The sequence below is a fragment of the Peromyscus eremicus genome, chromosome 6, assembly GCF_949786415.1.
Source record: "Peromyscus eremicus chromosome 6, PerEre_H2_v1, whole genome shotgun sequence".
Lineage (NCBI taxonomy): Eukaryota > Metazoa > Chordata > Mammalia > Rodentia > Cricetidae > Peromyscus > Peromyscus eremicus.
Window position 1 is genome coordinate 36,555,977 of NC_081421.1, and position 24,743 is coordinate 36,580,719.

A 24,743-nucleotide genomic window follows, 5' to 3' on the forward strand; every position below is an offset into this window, starting at 1 on the left:
AGGAGAGACTTTTACAATGAAAAGGTAAAGAAATTGAGGAAGACATTAGAAAATGAAAGAAAAAACCAACCATGGCTATGGATATCAATAATTAATACTAAGAAAGTGATTATTATACAAAATCCTAATATAGATCCAATACAACCAATAAAACTTTCAGTGTAGTTTCTCAATGAAATAGAGAAAAACAATCTTAAATTCTTTGGGAAACAACCCTAGAGAAAAGAGTACTGCTTGAAAAATCTTCATACTAGATTTCTTATGGTGCAGAACCATAAGAATGAAATAATCCTGATACTGATTCAAAAACAGACACATGGATAAAGTATTATAAGACACAAGAATTAGTTCATACCACTACAACCACCTGGTTTTAGACAAACATCCCAGAAATATACATTAGAGGAAAGACAGAGAGGTGGGACATCTGACTTTCTACTCCACCCTCACCCCATATTGCATGATATTGAAAGGAACTGTCTGTCTCCTGACAACCTGGTGCCCACTTCACTTTGTTCATTAATTGGGTCCCAAGGTATGAAAATTTCTGGCAGTGATCAGAGATTTACATCAGCAGTTGGGATACCCTCCCAACCCCTAATGAAAAGTCAGAGTCCTGCAGCTTCAGCCTGGACTTAAAATGCTCAAATCCCCAACAACATCATTCCAGTATTTCTAGTAGCAGTGGAAGCCCGGAACTGATGGGGAGTAAAAACCAACCAGCAGAAGGACTGCTAGGTGCAGACCTTTGGAGGTTGTACTGGGCCTCTGTAGTTTCGTATGGCTGTAGAACTAAGGCATCTTGATGTCTAAAGATATTTACTATTTCCCTCTCCTTCCCCTGCCCCTCTTCTTCTCTTCTCTCACTCCTTCCTCTTCCCCTCCTGCTCTCCCTCCACCATTTCCCTCTGTCTGTTCCTCCTTCCTTGCCTCATTTATATTTTGGGGAAAGGTCTTGTCCCATAGTTAGACTGCCCTGGAGCTTTGTGGTCAGTTTCACTGTGAACTCAGGATTCTTCCCTTCAAATCTCTGTTGCTGGGATTTCAGCTGTGCCCCACCACGCCTAATTTACCTTTGTTTTGTTTTGTTTCTTTCAGTTATTTGAATGGGAACATCTCCTTTAAAGGCTGCCATGTGACTCTCTCTAATTCAAGGGGCAATTGAGAGCTTCTCACCTGGTCTCCCTTTTTCTCCTCTTAGGCTTGTCTCATGTGCCTAAGTGGAGAAAATTTCTTAGTTTAAGGGATCATGAGATTGGTTAGGTTAACCCATCTAATCATTTTGTCTGAAGGCCCGTGTTTGAGAATTTTATTCCACCTACAAAACTTCTTCATAGAGTACTAAGATTATTGTCTGACTAGACTAGATGAGTCTCCCAGTGACTGGGAATCTTGAGGAGTCATCTTGGAATTCTGCTTGCTACAAGGGTTTTGTCTTTGTTCTGTCTGCAGTTGTGAGGCTGTTGTGGATTCTTCTGCATTTATACTGCTTGCGGTTCACTGAGATATTGGAGTGTGGGGTTGTGTCTTCTGTCAATTTAGACCCAAGTCATCCTCAGTCTCTTCCAGCTCCTCCCTTGCTTCTTCTCTCTTGTGCTTGTAAGAGTCCACCAGGCATGGACGATGAATAATGAACAATGGACAATGGTTTGTTGCCTTTTACCTTTATTGTTGCCTTTTATTTTTACTCTGATTCTCTTGAGATAAGCTTTATCCGCATGCCTTTCATGGCTACATGTTTATGTTTTTACTAAAACCGTTGAACAAATCCTTAACTTTATTGTTTCTTTATATTATTTCCTATTAAGAAAAAGTGGGATTCCAGAAGCCAGACAGTTAAAACCTCTTTCTTTTTTCTTTTTTTTTTATTGATTATAAATTCTGTCTTTGAAACTTTGTGGGTAAATGGCACTTACCTGACTGGATGGGAGGGAGGATAAGGTCCATCAAATTCCCCGTGAGTTCTATGCAGTTCAGAGGAGAAAGGGAGTGAGAATATGCAAAAGGAAGCTAATATTGTAGATAGTGGGCTGATGTTTCCAGAATGCAATGTGGGATCGTTTCCTTCAGCTTGTTCGCAGTTTCCTTAGACCTCTTCCACTCACGATCTATGTAGTTCTAGTTCTCAAAATTAGAGTGTGACTTTTTACCGATATTTTGGTATAAAGACAGTTATCAAAGCAGGGTTGGGTAAAGATTGCAACATGAACCAATTAAGAGTTCCAGGAAAGGCTTCTGCTCAGAAGTTAGTGAGGAAGGTGGGAAAGCCCTCATTTGAGGAAAGTATTCTATACCAGAACTGATAGAATATGGGTAAGAGAAGAATAATTTTCTCAAAGGAACTAACAAATGCCAGGTTACACTCAATTGGTAAAATCTTTGTCTAATCTGAATTATAGGGAATATCAGGAAGCAACAAATATTTGCTTAATCAACTTATAGATTTTCTATGATTATATATGCATCTACAAATTTTAAGTTTAATAAATGGTGAGCTGTATACAAATTTAAGCATTAGATGAATTGGTTCATAACTTGGGAAAGAATCACAATTTCATTTCTAATTGCCTCTAAAGATCACTGTCAGTGTGGATTTGAATTTTCTAATAAGCTGTGGTGTAGGTGTTAGCCTTAAGGTTGATTAAACATTACCTAACATTTTACCTTGTTTTTAAACTAATCACTACTCTTTGCAAAATATCGAAAGAACAAAGGGGTCTCTTGGTCTTTTTTTTTTCCCCATGTGCTCTAATCAGGGTCCTAAATGCTTCTGCTCTTCTAGTGTTATGTGATGAAAGAGGAGCTCACTGATCTCACAATTTTATGCCATTGCTGTATACTTTATTAGACATTTTGTGGTAAATTCTATTCCACAAAGCCATGCAATTGCATAACCAGTTTCAAGTGTGGCTTGATCTCAGAAGTGAATGTCAAGTCACAGTTGCTAAAACCAGTGTTTTACCTTAAACAGTTCACCTTCCACCTTTGTCTTACTGCTCTGTAGTCTATATATGAGATGCTGTTGACTGTCACCACACACAAGTTTGGTAAAGACTTATCATGGGGTACAAAACTCTGTGCTTTGGATTCTCTTGTGTTCTATTTGCTTACTGCATTTATTCACCTGTTCCAGAAAATATTGAAGAACCTTGGAAAGTGAGATTCATGGATGCTCTCATAAAAATGACTTCACTTGTGGTAATATGTTTTTTTACTGGTGATTTGGGATACCATGTCATAAGTATATTTGAAACTTCTTTTATTTCTAAGTTTTTGAAAGATATTTCAGTGTTCTTTTTGATAAGTAAACCAGATAATCTTGAATTTTATTTAATCACTAACATACTTAACTGATTTTCTACAAACAGTTACATACAATGGTTGCTTGCACACTGAATGTTGTGATAGATCAACATCAGAATAAAAGAAGTAGTGTTGTCTGAAAGCAATATTTGGGTATTGTTAGGAAACTTGCATATTTTTGATGCTTTTGACATTCTCTGTTAGTCCATTTTTCACTCAAATCCTCTCTGGACCCTCACATATTACCTCCCTCAAGTTTAAAATTCTGGTGAATTTTAATCGCTATTGTTCTAGTTATTTTCTCTTTTCTGTTCACAGAAGCTTTGTATATTCTTTGTATTACTGAGGCCTCCAGCAGATTTTACAGATGGGATATCAAAACAGACTACTGCAAACCCAGATATGAGAGTCAGTTATCTACCACACACAGATGTGGTTAAAGTGATCTGAGAAAATAGAACAAATGTCACTAACACTTCTGTATATTATTAAAGAACATTTCATTTAATTGTAAATATACTAGTCGTATTAACTTACAATGACAAAATCAGTATCGTCATAGGGAAAACTGCTCATGTAGTTAATATTGACAAATATACTGTAATCAAAATTTATTTGGTCTTTTCATAGTCTCTCAGTTTTCCTGGATGTTTTGTGCCAGGAATTTTTCAAATTTAACATTTACTTTGACTGATATATACATTTCTTCTATGTGTTTTCAATGCCTATGATTCTTTCTTCCATCTCTTGTATTCAGTTATTTTATCATGTTTTCAATTCTTGAGATTCTGACTTCCATCTCTTGTATTCTGTTGATGAATCTTTGTTCTGTGGTTCCTGTTAGAGTTTCTAAATTTTTCATTTCCAGATTTCCCTCAGTTTAGGTTTTCTTTATTGATTCTGTTCCCACTTTTCCTTCCACTATTTGTTTGTGTTTTCACAGATTTCTTTAAGGAATTTATTCATGTTCTGTTTAAGGATCTCTATCATATTCATAGGGGCTGTTTTAAGGTATTTTTCAGATATGTCAGAATATTTAGAACCTGCTGTGTTAAGACTGTAGGACTCTAATGGAGACATATTGTCCTGGATGTTATTGGTTATGTTTTTATGCTGGTATCTAGGTATCTGGGATTGGGAAGATTATAAATCTAGGTGCTTATATCTGGTCTTGTCTTTATCTGTGGGTGTTTTCGTTTCTGGTTTTTTATTTTTCTATTGTTCTTAGAAGAGTGTGGTAGCTGTGTGTTGCCTAGTAGGAAAATGTTGGTGTCCTGATAGGTTGGACACCGGAGGTTCCAGGTGAAATGAGTTTCTGGGTATTGCATCCTTAGGCTGGGCCATGGGAATGAGCTATGGACAGTGGAGGAGCTTCACAAGAAGAAGAAAAGCAAAATGTTCCACTACAATCTCTTACTTAGCACCTGGCAATGGGGACAGATAATGAGGAGAGGGTGCAGCAGAAATTCTGCTAAAGACCTGGATTGAGACTGGGGAATCAGACTAAAATGAATGGAAGGAGGGGTGAATATCCGTAGTTGGTCTGTTTGCTTCCCTCCTCAGGTTGTCCTGTGGTGTCCCAGGGAGTTCCTGCTGAAAAGTTGGGGGCTGGAGCCAAGCAATGGGTTGCAGGAAGAAAATTTGAAGGGGAAGATCTGTGTGATCCACTGGAGAAAGGTGCAGTGGGGGCAGGGAGGTTACAGCAGGTGTTCTGCTACAGAGCTAGGGATGAGACTGGGGGACTGGACAAATGGAAGGAGAGGTGAAGTCTACAGTTAATGTACCTGCTTCTTCAGCAGTATTGGCCAATGGGTTCCCATAGAGGGTTTGCTGAAGTTGGTGGCTAAGATAAAGTAATGAATGGGGGAAGGTAGTTAGGAGGGGAAGGTCAGTGGGATCCACCAGAGATGGGGGAATCAGGGAAATGGAGGCTGCAAAAGGTGTTCTGTTGCCCAGCTAGGGATAAGACAGAGGGATCTGATTTGAGGGATCAGAAAGAGTTGAAGGTCTGCAGTTAGCCTACCTGCTTCTCTGGCTCAAATGCCTTTGTCAAAAATATTTTTATACGTAAGAATTAAGCCAAAATTTATTGAGCTACTGGTGTACCTTACTGTATCTTAAATTTTATAAAATATTTAGTGCCATTCCCTATGAACCTGTGGGGACATTTTCTTTCAAACCACTGCATTCGACACCCTGGTCTTCACAGGCTTGTAGCTGTTTCGGAATGCAGAACTGCATTAAGTCCAGTTTTAAAAGTCTGTAGCAGTCTGAAACTTTTAAAAGTCCAAAGTCTCTTCTGAGACTCGTGGCCATCTCTTAACTATAATCCCCTATAAAATCAAAATTAAAAAACAGATCACATACTTCCAACATACAATAGCATAGGATATACATTGCCATTCCAAAAGGGAGCAAAAGGAGCATACTGAGTAAATACTGGAGCAAAGCAAGTCTGAAAACCAGCTTGTCAAGTTCCAAATTCTTCATCTCCTTATCCAATGCCAAAATGCTCTTTAGATCCCAAACTCCTTTCAGCTCTGTTGAATGCAACTCGCTTTTTCTCCTGGGCTGGTCCCTTCCCTATTAACAACTTTCTTTGGCAGGCATCCCTCAACTCTAGCATCTCCAATATACTGGGTTTTCCAAGACTACACAGGCTTCACCTTCATAGCTTCACACAAATTAGGGACACCCCTGACACATGCCTGGTCTCAGTGGCTTTCCTTAATCTTGGAGGGAGATTCCATAACCCCTTTCTTCTATCCTCAACTCTAAAGCCAGAACCATGTGGCCAAGGTTGCCAAGTTGTTGGAGCTGGAACATGCCCCACTTGTTGAAATACATTTCACCAGCTTTCTATTTTCAGTGGTTTGCTTGGATGCCTAAGCTGGGCTGTTCTGGAACTTGCTCTGTAGACCAGACTGGCCTTGAACTCAGAGCTCTGCCAGCCTCTGCTTTCTGAGTGCTGGGATTAAAGGTGTGCGGCACAATGCCATCTCTAAGCTGTTCTTTCACTCCTTTTCATAACTGGAAACTTAGTTGGGTGGGGTCTTGCTTGGGTCACCACCCCCTTTATTGCACCAGTCATCAGGCTTCTCTTTAATCTGCCTACACTTCCTGGTGCCCCTTTTCTCCTCCAACTGTACATTTTGTAGTTTTCCTTGCTCACTTCGCTCCTTTTTATTATAGATCTGCATAAGCATGGCTGCTAAAACCCACATGACACAGTCCACACTAGGTTGTTTGGAAATGTCCTTTGCCAAAGCTGTTGAGCCATAACTCTTCTATTTAGCTTCAGACAGATTTTTTTTTTATACAAGGGCAGGAAGCAGCCACATTCTTCACCAAAATATCACAAGAACAGTCTCTAGAATACATACTAAAATTCTTCTCTGAAACCTCTTGAACCAGGCCTCCATAGTTCAAATCACCCTCACAACTATTGTCTTCCGTGCTCCTACTAGTACAGCCCATTAAGCCTGGCTTAAAATGTTCAATCACTTTTCTAGTCCAGGGTCCCAAAGTGTTCCATATTCCTCCAAACAAAGACATGGTCTGTTCTATCACAGAAATACCCCAATCCCTGACATTTAACCCTCTAAGTGTTTTCCATCAGTGGTGTCTCCTACAGCAAAGCCAGTGAGAACAAACATTTTTCAGCTGTGCAGCCACTAAAATCAACTGTAAGCAAGTGGTAAGCCCATCCTGAATGTTCTGTTGTTTTGAAGTGTCCTAAGCCAAATAAGTAAGTTCACTATCTTTAAATTCAACCTTATTCAAGTTCTCATAACATGGACAAACTATGAACGACTCTTATCCCAGTTCCTGATGCAATCCTCATCCTTCTCAGAAACCTTATGAGCTGAATACATTTCTCTCAGCATTCTTGTCTTCCACATTTCACAAGAGGAGCCATTAAACTCTACTTGTAACATTCTTAGGCTTTTCTAGCCCAAAGTAAGTTTTTACCCCCAAATTCTAGCTACAAATTAGTTTCAAGAGTCTCGTGGACAGATTTGTACAGTGATGGCCCACTTCTATTACCTATTTTTCTGTTAGTTACTTTTCCTATTTCTATAATAAAATATCTTTTTAACTGTGCTTAAGAGAGAACATTTTAGTTTTGTCTCACAGGTTGAGGATATCACCCTTCACATCGGGTACATCACACATGGCAGGGGCTTCAAGAAGCAGGTCACATTGCATCTTGTCTACCTTTAGGAAGAAGAAGGCAACAAATAAGACTGTACAGTTCTCATTCTCTGTCTTATCTCCCTGGCAGTTTAGGATCCAGCACATGTAATGTGCTCATCCACACTTAACGTTTATCAAGAGAATCCCTCAGAAGCATGCCAATAGGTTCATCTGCTCTAGAAAATGCCCAGAGTCTCCTTTCCTAGGTGGCACTAAGTCCTGTCAAATGGACAATATAATAAATCACAAAATGATTACCCACATCTTCCCTCTGTAACTGAATCTTTGAGATTTGGATCCTAGTTGAAAGAAGGTAAGTCATTATGGGCACACTTTCTCACCATAGAGGTCATATTGGGATCTCTTCAATCAGTCCCTTTGCTTTTGGCCATCATGTGGTAAACAACTTTTCTTATATATCCTTGTAATAAACATCTCAGTGTTAACTCCTGATAACTATGAACCTTTATGTGCTTTTGTAGTTGACTCTCTCTACAACATCGTGTAATAGAGTCATTGGAATCATGCTGCATGAAGACTTTCAATTCAGCAACTTAGTCTTTTTAATTAGCATAGAATGTAATATGTTTCCTTATAGCATTTTCATGCATACTTTTCAAAATTCTTTTTCACTACTCTCCTCTCTGTTTCTTTTAGCCCCTACTCCTTCTCTTTCTCACCCAAATAGTCACCATTAAACTTTCAGCGTGCATATATTCAATTATTCTCTTTTTCCTACTCCATTCCTTAAGTCTATTTTCCCATTTTATAATCCTCTTGCTAGCATCATGAGCTATATCTACACCCTCCCCCTTTGCACATATAAAAGCATTGAGAACTAGACTATGCATGTAGAACATTCTTGATGTATTAGATTTCCTGTTACTGGAATAAAGAAAACTTGAAGAGTAGAGAAAACATATTCTAAAAGACTGGTGGATACAAATAAGTAATAAAATAAATCACTTCCTGACATGATTGGGGTGATAGTGTATCTCCAAATCTTATTATTTTTATCTTAAGGCTTAAGATACAATTTCCAAGCAGCTTAAAATAAAGATAACTCAGGATTACCATGTCATATTATCTAGTGAGTGGCTATCACTTTGAGAAATCTCTCTTTTGAAACTTTAATGGTGAGATGGTAACTTTCTGAAAAGACCTAAGACATTGTTACCAAAACCAATGAGATTTATATCTACTAAGCATAAAAATACAATAAGTATCTATAATATTTTTATTTCCAAGACATAAAGACAAAGACCCAAATAGTTTGAGAACTAAAGAAGAATGGCTACTTTACACATTCTTTTTTTTTTTTTCGAGACAGGGTTTCTCTGTGTAGCTTTGCGCCTTTCCTGGAACTCACTTGGTAGCCCAGGCTGGCCTTGAACTCACAGAGATCCGCCTGGCTCTGCCTCCTGAGTGCTGGGATTAAAGGCGTGCGCCACCACCGCCCGGCTACTTTACAAATTCTTAATAGATGTTTTTACACACATGCATATGATTCTATATATACAAGGACAGCTTTTAGCTGAAACTTCTTAGTATTTTTTTTTAAAAAAAACTTCTTGAATGTGATAAAACCACAGTTCTGATACCGTCACCAGCAGCTGTCACTTCTCAAGCATTATTCTTATACAACTGCCATGTTAATCATCTACATTTTTCTAGAACTTGGAATTTTAATTTTTATTCTGTTATTTAAATACATAATTTATCAGCTAACTATATAGAGAAGACCATATGTACCACTGACATAGACAAATGCTATTCTACATGGTTCTTGCTGTTTAAATCTGTGTAATATTGATCAGAGTGTCTGGAGTGGGTATAATATCTGTATGGATTTATAACCTTAGCAACATGAGACAGAGACAAGAGTATATGCTCTGAAATATTCCAGTCACATAAAAATTATATTACTGCTTTTACTGAAATTGGTCAGTAATATCTTAGATAACTTGTCAGAAATACTAAAGAGAGCCTGATTTCAATGGTATAAATAAAAAGTGGCTTCTTTTTCCTTCAAGTCATCTTCAAAAAAAGAAAAGATGCTGTTTTATAGCTGAAAAGGGGCAATATGAACTATGATTTATATAGGAATTGTATGAGATTTTAAAATATTAAACAAAACTAGAGATGATGGAGACAGCATAGTGGGTAAAACACTTGAGTTGAAGACTACATAGTTATAATTATAGTTTGCCATAGTCATGATAAAAGATAAATTAGATATAAAACTTTATACTCACAAAAAGAGTATAGAAGATAGAATATTTTCTTTAATTTTGCCAAATACAAAGACTAATATTGTAACTATAATTATTGCTTGATAACTGTTTTGTAATATATAATTTTACTATGTTAAAGTTACAACCTTCCTTTTTGACTAGACAGAAAAGGGGAAGTGTTTGTTGTGTGATGTTTTTCTGTATGCTGTGATATGTGATAAACAAAGCTGTTTAGGCCTATGGCAAGAGAGCTTACAGCCAGGTGAGAAATCCACGCAGAAGTACAGAGAGAAGGGCAGAGTAGAGAGAGATGCCAACCACCGTCAAGGGAGCAACAAGACGCCAGCAGACCGGAAATGACATGGCCATGTGATAACTTATAGATTAATAGAAATTTGGTTAATTTCAGATGAAGGAGCTAGCTAGCCAGAAACTGGAGCCATATGGCATACATTTTGTAATTTATACAAGCCTCTGAGGAGTTATTTTATAAGTGACTGTGGGACCACGGTGACAAGTAGGACTGGAGAAACTTCTAACACAACAGTATATACTCTGGAATATTCTAGTCATATAAGAATATAACAATGATTTAAATGAAATTGGTCAGTAATATGTTAGATAACTTATCAGAAATACTAAAGAAAACCTGTTTTCAATGTTGTAAATAAAAAGTGGCTTCTTTTTCCTTCAAGTGATCTTAAGAAAATGAAAAGATGTTGTTTTATAGCTGAAAGGGGAGAACATAAACTATGATTTATATAAGAATTGGATGAGATTTTAAAATATTAAACTAAACTAGAGATGATGGAGACAGCATAGTGGGTAAAACGCTTGCTGTGCAAGGGTTAGGATCTGCCCTCAGGTCTCCAGAACCCACAGTCTGCTGGATATGGTAGCATGCTTCTTCTACAGTGGGAGGGGAGGAGAGGAGAGGAGAATCAAGGAAGCCGCTGGGTCAGAAAGATTGCCATATACAGCTGGAGCAACTGAACCTGTCTTTAACAAGTTCAAAAAATAAGGACCAATACCCAAGTTTATACCTGACTTCCACAAGCACACATGGCCAACATGTTTACACACACACACACACACACACACACACATACACACACGGATAATTTTCTAACACTAAATTGAATGACCAACAAAATAAATTGAAATATTGGAACATACATAAAACACCACTTTTCAGATAATTTTGTTTTATATAAAACTACAGTTAAGAATAAATTATACCAATGCAAGATATATTGCCAAATTTGGTCGAAATAAATAAGAATACTATTATTTTCAAATACTGCATACTTTTTAAATTTTTTAAAAATTCTTTAGTTATTTTTTGCATTTTATATTTTTCTTTTTTTAAAGAGAATTGTATACAATAATTTCTGACCATATTTACCCTTCCTGTAATTCCTTCCAGATTCATCCACATTTCTTTACCTAGATTTGTGTTCTTCTTTATATGCATTCACCTAGATCAATCTGTACTTCCCATATACCCTTTATCATGTGACCATACAGTGGATGTACCAGGGGACACACCCTTAAGGAAAACTGACTCTTCCTCTCCAAGTGTCTATAAATTCCCAATAGATCTTTGGCTAAGGGTGGCATTTCTGTGACCATCTTCCCTTTTCATACTAGGCATTGCTCTGACTTAGGCTTTCATAGTTCTTGTGCATGCTGTCACAATCACTGAGGTCATACATGCCACTGCCATGTTGTGTCTTGAGGACAGCGTTTCTTTGTATTCATTCAATGTCTCCTGTTTATAGAGTTTTTCAGTCTCCTCTCTTGCAATTATCTCTGAGCTTTGAAAGGAGAGAAGGCAGTATAGATGTCAGAGCTGAGTTTTTAGTAGTCTCTTATTTAACTCACTTTGGTCCATTTTGCTTCTGTGTTAATCATCATCGACTGCAAATAGAACCTTCTCTGATGAGGCCTGAGAGGTGCGTTAATCCATGGGTGTAACAATAAGTCATTAGTAATTTGTTTAATAGTATGTACACTTAATGGAGTGGCAGTAGTGGGTTTTTCCCTATGGCCTCTGACCTGCTGTTCACAGATTAGTGACCCAACAATGGTTTCAGGCATGAGTTTTGTCTTGTGTAATGGAACTTAAATCCAATAAGAACAGGTTGGCTATTCCCATAATGTTCAAAGTGCTATTGCAATAATGGGCGAGTCTTGTCAGTCCAGTGGCTATTGTAGTTCTCAGGGTTCATTGCTTTCCTCCTCTGAAAGTATGCATAGCAACTTCCAGCCCTTTAAAACCTAACAAGTAGAGATGAAGTTTCCTGGTCAATAGTAGCTTAATATCTCCAAGCATTTGTTTATTTATTATTTGACAGATTTATGCATTTGCCTGATGAATTCCCTTCTCTCACTCCTTCCTGAGCCTACTGGAATCCATTTTCTCAACAGGTTGCTTCCCTGCTTTCATGTCTTCACTCTTCTGTGAGATCCAATGAGTTTAACTGGTTTCTTGCTTGAGAATTGGAAGATTATTTGCTATAGCAAGGGTAACTCATTAACAGCTATGCAAGAAAATGACTCCTCCTTATTAACCTATAACCACCAGGAAGAGATGAGATTTTATTGAACCATTCCTTATCTATGACAAATTATTGGTGGATTCAATTTTGTTCAGGTCTGATGCAGATAGTCACACTGAGATTCCCATTCTACCAAAATAATGTTAGGATATAAAAATAACATCACATCGCTTTTTTTATAATTGCATTTGTGTGCATTTATTGTTATTAAAATAAAAAAGTATAATGTTTAAAATCTTTCCTGTTTTTATAGGCCACATTATTTGAAAACATAGGTCTTATGAAATATGAAGAAGTATTTTCAACTGTAACAGCACTTCACCTTACAAAACCAGTTTCAGATGAAAACATTACAGTGATTGACACAAACTTTAGTGATATTCCTGTTCGTCTGTACCTGCCAAAAAAGAAGTCTGAAAGACAGAGACCAGCTATAATTTTCATTCATGGTGGTGCCTTTGTCTTGGGAAGCTGCAGTAAGTGTATTTTTAATGTGTGTGTTGTTCATATTCATATTCAAATAAGTGCTGTGTATCATGTACCAATAAGTTGACAGATCATTTGTCAGTATGTTGATTTAGGTAATATACGCAACTTAACAGAGATACATTGAAATGTATGGGTCATGGGTCACAAATATTTCTAAATTTACAATTTGACAAGTAAAACAATCAAGTAGAAATAAGATGGTTTGTTAGAAAAAAATATATTTTAAAATAAACATATAGATAGTCTAGACTTGAAAGTGTAAACAATAAACTCTGGATTCAGACTAAAATAACCTAATCACATAAATTATATAAAACACTAATGTGAACCAGGTGTTTTAATTGTTGGATCTGAAGCAATGTAATCACTGCCATATTGCAGTTAACATTTGCTCAAGTTGTAGATTGTGATACAACAATGATACTGACACTTAGCATTCAAAGCATAACTTTGTATTAAAGTGATAAAATGAAATAATGCTGAGTAATCAGTTCCTGTCTGGAGATGAGTGCAGTAGCTAAGACAGACAGACAGACAGACACACACACACACACACACACACACACACACACACACCATTTTTTGATGACTTATGGATTCACTATACAGCAAAATGTTGGAATACTGTACTGTATACTTATGAAACAAATGATAACATTCTTTTCCTCAAAGAACCTGTAGCCTAATTTTTACATCCAGTATTTTGTTCTCATGAACTGGAACATTTCAAGATAAGTAAAAATACTACTGTGTTCAGCTGGGCAGCCAACAGAGTAAGCGTTTTTCAGATAGATATTATCATCATTGTTTTAGTAGTGAAGAAACAGTAAGAGTAAGGAATGTTTTCAAAGTCCCACAGTTAGAAAGGGAAGGAAGCAACAGTCTCACTGCAGAAACCAGGGGATTCAGGCTCCTGCTCCTGGTGAACAGGCCATCCATGGTCTCACTATTTCTGGAAAATACCACCACTCAAAAGCAAGTAGTCCCTCTGTTTTACTTCAGTGACATTTCTAAATTTCCATTCTGTTTCCAACCTTACCTGTTCCTTCCAAGATATAAGTCTATATGTTTAGCACCTCCAAGTCCACTTCTCTCCTTACCCATCTCACACTTACTGGCATCTTATTGGCATCTGATTTATCCATTCTTCACTACTCTGCTTCCATCCTAGGAAAAGATGTGTTTATCTTTTGGTCAAAATGAATCTCTCTTCTCTCCTTGGGATATTTCCTTCCAAATCTGTATTTCTCCTACCTGCAATTGTACCTCCTTTGTTGACTCATAAATATGTACTGTGTCCTCTGCCTTGACCTCTGTTGACCTAGTTTCTCTCTAGTTATTATCCTATCTTGTTTTATTTTCTGAGACATGTTTCCATATACTGTAGGGTCTGTCTGTTTCTCTTCTGATTCTTTTTAAGCTATGTAATCTGAATGTGGCCACTGCCTTTTGCTACATTAATATTTTTTGCTATGACTTTGAATAAAAGAACATTCTTTGCCCTTCCTTATTCTCCTTAACCTTATACCTTCATTTGCAATGATAACTTTAAAACAAAAGAAAACTAAAGCTGTGTGGAAATAAGTTATTGTTTAGACTTTACAAATATTAATAATCTCCAGATTTTACTATTTTTCTTTAGGTGTTGAGTCTACATTTTCTTCTAATTTGTTCTTTACTGTTTCCATGCTAGCCACCACGTCCATCCTATAGATATTGGCTCTATTTTCCATCTCTAACATTGTTGCTGAATTTAAGTTCAGTAAATTCAGCTGTGGCTAGCTGGTGGTGGCACATGCCTTTAATCCCAGTACTTGGGAGGCAGAGGCAGGTGGATCTCTGTGAGTTTGAGGCCAGCCTGGTCTACAAAGTGAGTTCCAGGAAAGCTAGGACTGTTACACAGAGAAACTCTGTCTCAAAAAAAGAAAAAAAAATTAAACTGTGGACTGGATCACATACTTGGTCACTAGTCTATCACATGAAATTTCTTAACAGATACCATCATATTTTTTACTTAAAGATTAAAAGGGGAAATAAATAAAACTCCAAGTACACAAGAAGTAAAAATATCCCCCAGTAGTGACTACCCTGCTCTACTTCAACTGTCTTTTAGCTCCTACACTCTATGTCGTGTTCTGGCCACAAAATTGTGAGCATCTTCTTGTTCCTGTCCACGCTATGTAGGTTATCATTTAGATTACTTCCCGTTCTTTCATTCCTGGTTGCTCAATACCATTTCTTCATTTCTCTTTCCTTCTTCTCTATCATTCATAATGTGAAAGTATGACCACATGGATTCTTGATAATTCATAAATAGCATTCATTTGTTGATAAATCTTTTATCAAGCATTGACATGTAGGTGCATATATTTTGCTATTTTGTCCTGTTTCTGCCTCTGCTCTCTCTAACTTTATGTTTCAAACATGGTTCCCCAAGCTCTGTGAATTCTCAGAAAACTTGTAATACATTTTCTAAAATAACATTTCATTTTCTCTTATCAATTTTCTATCAATTATTATGTTTTTATGTTTTACATGATGGATGGCAATTTATGCTTTGTAGTTCAATTAGTATATATTGCTAATTAAAATGAATCTTGACATTACTTTTTATTAAAATTTTAGGAAAATATTTTTCCTTTCTACCTCTTTTAAGTTTTTTTAACTCAATTTTATGTATGGTTAACTTTTGTAAGGAATTATAAATGCAAGAATACACTCTGATTTGATTTTAATGAAAATTAAAATTGTAACTTCTATACAGAAAGGTAATCTAAAGTTTACTTATAAGATTATTTAATATGCATGACCTTCTGTAAATATATAAGCTTCTGACAAAAGAAAAGTTCAGTTGTTTTGTACTAAATAGTACACCTTGCCTTAAGTAAGTTGATGTCTCTTTATTGAAAAATTCCAAAAAAAATATAACTATGGCGAATCTCTGAATTTGTGAAAATTATAATACTGGCTACAATGTTATCTTCAACTTAATTTCAGATTTTCTAATACATCTACTAAGAGTCTTATGGAATGTAGTGGTAATGAGTTGCAATCTTTTTTCTGGATCCAACAGAGTATTGATCTACACGATAATAAAAGTGGAGATTACTGAGTTTCCATCGATCAATGATAATTCACATATCTATCACATTCATGAGCCTTTCTGCATTTCTATTGTTTTCTGTTTACAGGGCACTGTTTTATATTCATTTCTTTTGTTTCAGAGATGTCAGCTTATGACGACCTGAACAGATGGACAGCAAACAAGCTTGATGCTGTTGTTGTGGGAGTAGAGTAAGAGAACAACAATACTTCTTACCACAGCTCTTGCCTTCTCAACATAGGCTTGGCTTTTCCAGGGCTTGTCACTCAGCCATCAAATACCCATATTCTATGGATTTTTGCTTATATTAATTTTCTTATGATTTTAATGTCAATGTGTCCTCAAAGACATCAGTCTTTGCTTTGATTTCTGCTGTTGTAAATGCAAGTGTGAGGCCAGAGGAATGAGCATCTTTGTTATCATAGCTATGACATCTCTGGGACTATAAACTCCAAGATTCCCAACCACCTAATTTTCACCTGCAATTAACATCCCTTGAAAGTTTACTCATTATATGCTTGAGACATTGGGTTTTATGAGACCTGTTTATAATCACTGTGTGGGTTAGAGTTATCATTGGTTCTAATTATATTATGTGAAGATGTTTGAATAATTTGAACATTTCAAGATATTATCCAAGTGATAAGTCTTAATATTTCATGACGTGACATTCGCCAACATTTACAAAAATATGAGTAAGTGCTTATTACTTTAGGACCTCATGTGTGTCCTCTGAATTATTGAGACTCTCAGCAGTAGGATGAAAAGATTGCTGCACATCTTGCTAGTTCCTTAATGAAGACCAAGACATACAAAGTGTAGACCCCAGACAAAAATCACTCTAAGGAATTTCATGGGGCAGTAGGACATACTAAAGAGGTCAGTTCTGTCCTGCCTTAATTACTTGAAAATGGAAACAGACAAATTACTTAAGTTTTGAGAAATATCTGAATTGTGATAGTAAATGTGCAGTGCCTTTACTGCTACATTTTTTTTTTCAAGACAGGGTTTCTCTGTGTAGCTTTGCACCTTTCCTGGAACTCGTTTTGGAGACCAGGCTGGCCTTGAACTCACAGATACTGCTACAATTTTAACTAAGTTTAACACAACATAATTTTAGTTAAGCTTTTTAAGTAGTGAAATTTGTTGTACATTGTTTAGGAATTCTACAGGTTACTTTTTTAAGGTGTTGGCTGTTCTTTACCTTAAGGAACATTAATGTTTTTGTACTATGTTGCTCAGATTATACTAATTTCAAATATTTTAGACACAGATTAAAATATAAACAGAAGGACCATCTGATGAACATTGTTTAATGTAATCATGTGAATAATTCACTAATTCTAATGGATATGAAGGTGATTGAGTTAAAAAGTGAGGTAGCTAAATTGAGGTGTGCTTCTCTGATAAAACACAGATACACACTGCAAAAAGCAAACAAATTCAATAGTACTTAGTCTTATTTTAGCCTTATGAACCAACTTGAAGGTTTTAGTAAGATCCGATGTTATACTTAAAATATTTGTATTTCAAATTCTTTAAATATAGTCATATTTACTCTCATATTTTATGCATTTAAAATGTCTGGGTAATCCTATCAGTGATTCTGAGTTGTTTTGGAATCATCAAGCACACTGAGGATCACTGAAGCATGCAGGCTTCACAGGATGAACACACTTGTTTCACTTGCTTCTCCTTAAAACCAATACCTAAAACCCTGAACCCGAATCTATGTCTCACTTTAAGACAGAAGTTACCAATGAGCTTGGGGCTAATTGGTGAAATCTATGATTCAAAGTAGGGCCAAGATATCAGTGTATCTGTTGGTGAGAGATATTTAGTTGCATAATTTTAACAAGGGCTTTGTTGTGTTTTTACCTGATTTATCTATGAAGCTACAGGCTTGCTCCTCAGTATCGATTCCCAGCTGCCCTTGAAGACTGTATTTTTGTGATCAAGTTCTTTCTTCAGGATAAAGTTCTTGCAGAATATGGAGTGGATCCCTCTCGCATCTGCGTTATGGGAGACAGTTCTGGGGGTACCTTGGTAGCAACAGTGACTCAACTGGTATGTTGTATGTGTTATATTTGTTTTAATCCTAATGCAAAAAAACCCCTGTGTTTTAGGTGTGTTTACATTACTTTTATACTGCTATCTATGAAATTTGAAATAAACAAGAGAGATTATTCATTTTGATGATATTAGCTTAAATGTGGCTTTGTCTAATGCTAAAGAAGCGTTTTACAATCCTACTATTTTAGGGAATTGGGGTGGGGGCAGGTTCTGGGCATTGAACCCAGAACTGTGTGCTTGCCAGGCAGATTCTCTATGACAGGATTATGCAACCTTCTCTTTTTAAATTCCTATTTCAAAACAGGCTTTTGATAAGATTCCCTGAACTGATCTGTAGTGTGTGTTGGCCTGGCACTTGTGAGATTCCTGCCTCATCAACTCAAGAACCTCTCTGTGCCTCTGTATTTGGTGTGTTACAAATACTGTTGGTATTATTAGCACTAATTAAATAAATAGTCATATGATAAAGAAGAAGGAATGAAAGAAAGAAAGAAAGAAAGAAAGAAAGAAAGAAAGAAAGAAAGAAAGAAAGAAAGAAAGAAAACTCACTCTGAATCTGGCTCACCCTGCCAATGTTAGGGAAAAGTTCACCAATCTCCTGGAACTATACTAACTCTATTCATTTTAATAAGGGATTTTTTTTTGTTCACAACTTATTGAATTTATATAGAAAAACTATTTAAAAATTATCAATATTTTTGTATCCTTACAATTGATGAGTGTATTAGTTACTTTTTTTCCCTCTGAAACTAAACATCTTACAGGAAGCAACTAAAGGAAGAAAGGGTTATAATGGATCCTGCTTTGAAACATTCAGTGAACCATGGCAGGGAAGAGGCCTGCTAGTGGCAGCTGTTTATGGCTGTGGCAGTGGGAAGGCTACTCGCTCTTATTCCCAGGTCCAGCATTCAGAAAGAGATGCTTGCTGGTACTCAGCTCCATTTCTGATTATTCCTCTTTCGTTCTCCTGAAGCTCAACCCATATGGAGGTACCTCCATGTTCAGGGTGAATCTTTACTCATTAACCAAAATCCCTCTGAAATACTCTCAGAGACATTTCCAGAGGTGTGTTTCAATCTCATATCTGATTCTAAATCCAGGCAAGTTAATACTGATGAGTAACCCTGGCAATTCGGTAAACAAGTGGATTGTCAAAGATAGCATAGGGCAACATATCACACTTGTACAGAATTCCTACTGTAATAAAATCAAGACACCTCATATTACAGTTCTTGCTGATTGTAGCTGAATAATCACTATCCGGTAGACAATATTTTTAAAAGCAATTTCAGTCCAATACATGACTCAAATTCCTCCAAATGCTTTTCCATTATATAGATTGACTTCTTATAAAGCAAATGTAGTCTCAAAGTTTGTATTTACTGATTCTACTGAATACTTCCTGGTGTCTTTTTTTTTAATTTAATCTAACTATTCAACCAATAATATGTTTCCTTTTTCAAGAGCAATTAATTTATTTTAAGAAAACTGTCCTTTTAATTGTTTAGCCATTTTAAAATCCCAATGAAATGCCATCTCCTATAACTCGAAAAAATACTCAAATTTTTCTTGAATAATTTTAATGTTCTTTTTGATGGGATCATCTGTACACACAGAAAAGCCCTAAAGCAGGTCATGCATGGTTTTTTTTTTTTTTTTTTTAGAGAGAAACAAAAGATAGATATACTAGAATGTAAAAGATATGTCTTTTGTGGTTTAAAACAGCATAACTTATACAATTATTTCATTTATAAAGTGCCAAGAGTTTCTTGGGAATCCAATTGCTTTCATATTCCGTCTTAATACACAAATACAGAATTTTTGCACAAGTGAAAAACTCAGTGAGGTTTAAGAATGGAGGAATGTTGTATAACCCTCCTCATAAACATTAGGAATCTTAGTATAGGTACGGTTCATTTTATAATCATATTGATGATATTATTTGACACAGATAAAGATGCTTGTCTTTCATTAGTAATAAATTATAATATTTTACTGCATAAGTAAAAAGTACATGTAATTTAGTTCTCCAGGGTGTCTATCTGTCTGTTGTCCTTGTTAATTTATTTTACAGAATATTTTCCTTTCCCTTTTAATAATTATTATTTGTTGACATGTATACTGAGCTTTGTCTGTGATGGGCCTTTAAGACAGTCTACATCCTCTGTGAATAATGTATTTCTAATTATCAAATTTTATTTCATCTTTCTCATTAAGAAAATGTTTGACTCATGGAAGTTATTGTGAGTTTTACCTGCCAGCATGAATGAAACATACATGCCAGGTCTTTTTCTCATCAGCATAATTCCACTATTCTGTTAGACTTCCATTGCACAGCCCCAGATAGCAGAGAAATTATTAAAACTACAGCAGCTGAACTTGTAACCAAGCCTGAATGCCCTCTGGAAGCAAGACTTGCAACAAGACTTTGGCTTCTCTTGCCTTCCACAATATTCTCTAATGCACCATCAGAAAAGAATGACACTATCTAAACTGTGTGACTGAAAATTAATATGAGATAGAAGTGTAAAATGGGTCATTTCACTAAGGAGCAGCACTATGATGTCTTTATATGAACCCTGAAGTTCACAATGTTCCACCCAGTCAATTAGAAAGATAAAAAGATGAGGAATGGGTTAGTTTAATAAAGATAGAAGAATAGATAGTTACATGTTGTGATCCCACAGAAAGTGTCAAGAGTTAAAAATTAAAAACAAACAAACAAACTGGAGTGATGATGATATATATATATATATATATATATATATATATATGATAGAAAAGAATGCTGTGAAATATTCCTTTGTACTGTGTGAATATGTGTCGCTATGGTTGATTTAATAAACCAGATGACAGGCCAATATCTGAACACAATAAAGTGAGGTGGGAATGCCAAATTCAGAATGACTGGAGGAAGAAGGGTGGAGTCAGAGGAGTCACCAGCCAGTCAGCAAATGAGTGGGACACACAAAATGAGATAGAGGTAAAAGCCACGAGCCCTAGGACAGCACATAGATTAATAGAAATAGGTTAAGTTGGAAGAAGTAGTTAGTAACAAGCCTGAGCTATTGGCTGATCATTTGTAATCAATATGAGCCTCAGTGTGTTTATTTTAATATTAGCCTCAGTGTGTTTATTTGAGAGCAGCTGCAGGACAGGGAAACTCTACCTACATAAGAGCACTACATGCTTGATTAGTAGAAAGCATGATGGAAGTCTTAGGGATATTAGATGAAAAATATTTGTAACAAAATGACGTTATTAAGGACTAGAAAGCTGGCTCAGCATACAACAAATGAATAATAAATAAATGTAATAAAGCTTTTGAAAAAATAAGAATACAAAACTGACACATCAGCAAAGATGATTAGGGGATTAGGAGCATGTGCTGGAAGGCTGAAAAAAGAAACCACTACATAGTTACCTCCATGATTATTTTCTGTTGTGCTGGGATGCTAGGGCCCACACTGCTCCTACTGCCCTCATGCCCTCCTGCTGCACCCTGTGCCCCATGGTTCAACAGCTACAGTGGGATCCAAACATAACCTTTGCTTTACTGCTACCCAAAATGCCTTTGCATTTTATTGGAATGGCTACTGAAATTCTGCTAGAATGTATGCAAGAAAAGTCTAGAAGTAAGTCAAGCAGTTTAAGACACCATATTTATTACAGCCTTCTTTACAAGATCATAATTTTACTATATTTGAAGAGACAGAGTTAGCCTTACAGCTGTACTGTTTTCCTTCTAAGGTTCTAGTAATTGGACAGAAGGGCTCAATGTTTGTACAGGGTATTAGGCCATCTTTTGATTCTGTTATAAGGGTGACACTCTTCCCACAACATCCAGGTGTGGTGTCACAAAGGGCTGTCCGATGTGGAAATGTTGTGTAAAGCAGAAATGTGGCTACCAAGTCTCCTTTCTCTGCTCTGAGGTTCAGATGCTTTGGGCCAGGTTAGACCCTGTGATCCACCTGACTTGCCAAAGTCAAGACTTCCATTGCTTTTCCTTGGGTCTTCAGTGTCCTAGGTAAATTTAGACACTGCCAGTTCTTCCATAATTGTCCTCTTCAGTGAAAAGGGACCTTTAATGGGTCTCAAATGTCTCTCTAGGGGATTTGGCATAGTATATTCTGAAAGTGCTTTAGTGCACTGAGATCCGCTATTTTGGAGTTTATAATAAAAATATAGGTATTAATGAGTACTTGTGATGTTTTTTATTTGAAAAGCACTTTTACAGTAAAGTTTAAAAATGATTACTTACTTAGACAAATATTGCCACCTTGCAGTTTTACTAGTTTTTTTACAGTGCCATTAGGATTTAGTCACTCAGGACAGCAGAGGAGTGGCAAAACCCAGACTCTCCCCTTCATGGTTCTTCCTTTTATGGCAGTGTGTCATAGCACTTATTCCATCTTCTTTTGATTTAAAGATTGTGGGGTTTTCAACTACTGCCAGAACTATTGTTCTGTTTTCTCTCCTTTAAATGTCATAATTTTCATATTATATCTCTGTGTCAGGGTGCATGTGTTTATGTGAATATACACGTGTGTGTGTGTGTGTGTGTATGCACGCACACACACAATCATGCACATGTTCTTGAGTGTAATCGTGAATGTAGAAGTCAGAGGTTGACACTGGGTGTCTATGTTTTTCTTTACCTTATTTTTGAAACAAGGTCTCTCATAGAGCCTAGAGAACACTTACTGCTCCAGATTAGCTGTCCAGTTAACTTCAAGGGTCCTCTTGTATCAACCTCACCCACACAGTACTAGGTAACAGGTTTTTGCTGCTATGCCCAGCTTTCTTGGTACTGACCATCTGTACTCAAATGCTTTACTGACTGAGCCATCTCAGCCTCTGATCGTACCAATGATCTTCTCATTTTCTTCTGTATTTACATATAAAATTAAAAGGTTAAACTGAAGTTTAACCTTGCTGTTCCTCAAGTACAGAATTTGTGCTAACTCACTTGGGAGCAGCAATTCTGCTTACATACGGAGTTATCATATGACTCTGCCTCAGTTTTGACACTATGCTTACAACTGACTTTTCTGCTAATCTTCTGAGAGGCTGTCTTTTATTTAGAAAAATCCCATTCCAGAGTCACTGTGAAGAATAAGGACCATGGAAAGATTCTCTTAGGGGAACTTTTTTTTTTATTTCTTCATTTCTTCCTGAACTTGTAGAACCCTTTTTCTATTGTACTGCAATTTGAAGTTGGTAAGATGGTTAACCTGTGATGAGCGAATTATATTTCAAGATTTCTTTCATTTTGTATAAGTCCTTTGCTTTTATGAGGGCGTAGTCTTGAGAACACTTTGCATATCTTGGAATTTCCCGAAGAATGGCAGTAGATAGAGTCACTGATTCACAACTGCTGAAGAGGCTGGTGCTGGTCAACTTCTCATGCTCACAGTGAAGGCTAGGCTCACTGCTGTGGAGTGCACAAGAAGAAAAGAATGTAGCTGCAGACTCGGGACTCCTCTTATTTCTGATAAGAAACAGGCTACACATGCAATATTCCATATCCTTCTCTGCTCTTCTGGTCTTCATAAATTATTCTCTGTATTGTCTATCACTTCTAACACACCACACTACTTAAATAAATATTAAGTGTTTTCTTTGGCATGCCATGGTTCCATTTGACTTTATATGTGAGTTTTGGAAGTTGTATTTCATTATATTTGTAGATTTTACTCTTTACATTACTTAGGTCAAAAATTTCTTTTAGGGAAATTAGAGTTGGTAATAAGTGCTTATTATTAGAACACTTGGGAAACTGAGACAGAGGGACAGTATGTTCCAGAATAACTTGACACGCACAACACAACTTTCTTATAAACAACAAAAGCTAAATTTCTAAAACAAACGTAAATGTGCAAAAATCTGACATCATACACATAGTTATCCTGTCATCGTCATTAGGATGTGGCTGATTATCTCCCTCTTCTGTTGTCATGTGTGAATAAATGTGTGAGCAGCAGAGTGTACATTGTTTCTGCACAGATGACACTGGAATGGCATTCTCTCATGTCTCGCAATCAATGTGTAAATGTTGCAAGAAAGATCGCTAGATAGTGTTCCAGAATAATACAATTATTTATCTCAGGCTATTAAAGTGAAATTGCAAATCCATTTGTCTGAAAGCTATTGATTCATTAATATTCATTATATTTCTAGCTACAGAATGATCCAGAGTTCAAAGATAGAATTAAAGCACAAGCCTTGATATACCCTGGCCTACAATCACTTGATACTTTCCTGCCATCACATCGAGAGTATGAACATGGCCCAATTCTGTCCAGGGAGATGACAATTAAGTTGGCAAGGCTGTATGTGTCTGAAGACAAAGCTCTGCTCCAGGCCGCACTGAGAAATGAACACATGCCTGAAGGATCAAGACACCTGTTCAAGTTTGTTAACTGGAGTGACTTACTTCCTGAGAAGTATAAAAAGAACCATGTTTACACTGAGCCCGTTCTTGGAAAACTGAATGATTCCTACCCAGCACTTGTGGATAGTAGAGCATCACCTTTGCTAGTCAATGACTCCCAGTTACAGATATTGCCATTAACTTACATCCTCACATGTGAACATGATCCCATTAGAGATGATAGTCTCATTTACGTTACACGACTTAGAAATGTTGGGGTTCGAGTTACTCATGATCACATAGAAGAAGGAATACATGGAGCCCTATCATTTACCAGAGCTCCAGTGTTTTTACATCTAGGGTTAAGAATAAGAGATAAGTATATTAGTTGGTTAGAGGAAAATCTATAA

General features: G+C 36.5%; 1 protein-coding gene across 1 annotated transcript; it reads left to right on the forward strand.

Annotated features, from left to right (window-relative positions):
• Nucleotides 1-3,060: 3,060 nt before the first annotated feature.
• Nucleotides 3,061-24,743, forward strand: LOC131912411 (arylacetamide deacetylase-like 2). Its single transcript, XM_059264704.1, has 5 exons — nt 3,061-3,198; nt 12,549-12,771; nt 16,009-16,078; nt 17,783-17,954; nt 24,141-24,743. Exons 1-5 carry the CDS (start codon nt 3,061-3,063, stop codon nt 24,741-24,743), a joined length of 1,206 nt encoding a protein of 401 aa, XP_059120687.1.

Coding starts and splice junctions, on each gene's coding strand:
- LOC131912411 (XM_059264704.1), top strand. CDS start 3,061: ATGGGGTACAAAACTCTGTGCTTTGGATTCTCTTGTGTTCTATTTGCT. Junction 12,772..16,008: donor CTTTGTCTTGGGAAGCTGCA/GTAAGTGTATTT, acceptor CTTTTGTTTCAG/AGATGTCAGCTTATGACGAC. Junction 17,955..24,140: donor TAGCAACAGTGACTCAACTG/GTATGTTGTATG, acceptor TTATATTTCTAG/CTACAGAATGATCCAGAGTT.